This window comes from Sprattus sprattus, assembly GCF_963457725.1.
Source record: "Sprattus sprattus genome assembly, chromosome: 21".
Taxonomy (NCBI): domain Eukaryota; kingdom Metazoa; phylum Chordata; class Actinopteri; order Clupeiformes; family Clupeidae; genus Sprattus; species Sprattus sprattus.
In genome coordinates, this window is record NC_137919.1 from 13,906,067 (window position 1) to 13,908,566 (window position 2,500).

Sequence of the window (2,500 nt, forward strand, 5' to 3'; positions counted from 1 at the left end):
AAATAGTCCACATAGGTGGAGTTTCTTGTGGTTGGACGAACCCTTTGCCATATGCTAATTGTGTGTGTGTGTGTGTGTGTGTGTGTGTGTGTGTGTGTGTGTGTGTGTGTGTATGTGTGTGTGTGTGTGTGTGTGTGTGTGTGTGTGTGTGTGTGTGTGTGTGTGTGTGTGTGTGTGTGTGTTTGCACTTGGGTTCGGCTACATGCCTCGCATGGCTGTATCCCGTGTGTTTGTATATCTGTGTGTTTTTAATGTGTTTGGGAATGCAAGTGCAGGCATATGTGTCTTTCATGGGGCAGAAAGAGAGGGAGAAAGAGGTAAAGAGAGGGAGTGAGAGAGCGAGGGAGAGAGAGGGAGAGAGAGAGAGAGGGAGAGAGAAAGAGAGAGACTAAGACTGACGGTGTGTGTGTGTGTGTGTGTGTGTGTGTGTGTGTGTGTGTGTGTGTGTGTGTGTGTGTGTGTGTAGGTCTCTCTTTTTGTTACGTCCATATTAAGATAAAGGGGGAGAGAAAAACACTGGGGCCTAGGTGGGGATTTAAAATCTGTGCTTGTGTGTTAATATGTGGTTGAGAAACCCCAGTCCATGTTTGTATCATTGCCAGGCCACATCTCTGCAATGGGAACCCAACCCCTCGTACACAGACCCATAGATACACACACACGCTCACACTCACAGTCTATATTTAGGGTAGGCCCAGAAGCATGTTTCTGTGTATATGCTGTGTGTGTGTGTGTGTGTCAGAGAGTGAAAGAGAGAGCGAGGAAGGAGAAAGAGACTTAGTGTGTGGGTGTGTGAAAAAGATAGAAGGGTCGTGCACGTCTGAGAGTTACTGCCGAACTGTTGTCATGACAACACACTGTACAGTCTGCAGAAACACTTTCTGGAGAAGAGCTCCACCTCAACACCAGCATGCCTCTCTCTCATGTGACTTTGTCCCTGTAACTCTTGAGAGATATTTATAATCCCTCAGGACACAAACACACAAACACCCATACACACTATCTCTCTCTGTACCCCACAGGCACACACACAAACACACACACACTCTCTCTCTCTCTCTCTCTGTACCCCACAGGCACACACACACATACACACACTGTTCTCGCTCATGTTCCCTCACACTCATATACGTTAAGCCAAGTAAATTATTGTTTGTCTGTTAATGTGTGTATGTATGTGTGTGTGTGTGTTTGTTGGGGGTTGCATATGCAAAGCTGTGCATATAGCAGCGATTGCATTCATAAACAAAGCATCACCAATTCAAATAATAAACAAATGACGATCTCTGCTTTATGTGTGTGTGTGTGTGTGTGTGTGTGTGTGTGTGTGTGTGTGTGTGTGTGTGTGTGTGTGTGTGTGTGTGTGTGTGTTTATTTTTTCCAGGTATCACAAACCCAAAACAGCCCAAAGATGGAGCCAAGAACTTCACATTTGATTATTCCTACTGGTCACACACTTCTGTAAGTTCTGAAGTACTAAATTCTATTGGCACTAGTCATATGCCGCAGTCAGCCCTATGTGTCCTAACACACTTGGCAGAGCTCTGCCTGCGTGGCTGGCGAGCTAGAGTGAGTGCTGCTGTTGTGGATCATGTGCCCCTGAAAGCTCTTCTCCTGCTAGTCATATGCTAAAGCAAGGTCCAGTCCTGTTGGCCCAGTGCTTACATAGCTCAGTGAGGAGGATTTTAGGCCAGCCAGTTTTCCTCTTCAAAGACTTCTGAATTATTACTACTAGTTGGTGTGAATTTATTCATTGTTTGTTTGGTTCTTTCTTTTTATCTACTTTTCTACTTTTCTGTCTTGACTTTCCCTGTACTTCTATCTTTCTTTCCATCCTTTCTCTCTCCATCCTTTCTCCCTCTCTCTCTCTCTCTCTCTCTGTCTCTCTCTCTCTCTCTGTCTCTCTTTCTCTCTCTCTCTCTCTTCTCTCTCTCTCTCTCTCTCTCTCTCTCTCTCTCTCTCTCTCTCGCTCTCTCTCCTCTCTCTCTCTCTCTCTCTCTCTCTCTCTCTCAGACGGAGGACCCAGAGTTTGCTTCCCAGCAGCAGGTGTACAGGGACATTGGGGAGGAGATGCTGCTGCATGCGTTTGAGGGTTATAACGTCTGCATCTTCGCTTATGGACAGACCGGTGCTGGCAAGTCCTACACCATGATGGGCAAACAGGAGCCTGGCCAGGAGGGTATCATTCCACAGGTGTGTGTGTGTGTGTGGGTTAGGCAGTTATCATGACATAACATATTCATAACTTGTTGTAATGCTTCATATATCTGTTATGTGTGTGCCAAGCCTAACTCCCCCTTTTCCTGCCATTCAGCTGTGTGAAGACTTGTTCAAGCGCACACTGGAAAATATAGACCCCGAACTTTCCTTCTCTGTAGAGGTATGTATGTTTGTTTGTGTGTGTGTCTGTGTGCGTGTGCGTGTGTCAAGCCAAATCCGAGGATTAGCTCCATTTTATGCGCTCAATTTATCATTGATATGCGTACGCTTATACGATCAA

General features: G+C 45.9%; 1 protein-coding gene across 1 annotated transcript in view; it reads left to right on the top strand.

The window, feature by feature from the left end:
- The window catches only part of LOC308382460 (kinesin-like protein KIF1C), a 25,687-nt gene that overhangs the window by 7,433 nt on the left and 15,754 nt on the right, over positions 1–2,500 (top strand). Inside the window, exons 3-5 of the mRNA XM_080860188.1 lie at positions 1,385–1,461; positions 2,014–2,193; positions 2,315–2,380. Of these exons, the coding sequence (XP_080716314.1) occupies positions 1,385–1,461; positions 2,014–2,193; positions 2,315–2,380 (323 nt within the window). The remainder of the gene's footprint in view (positions 1–1,384; positions 1,462–2,013; positions 2,194–2,314; positions 2,381–2,500) is intronic.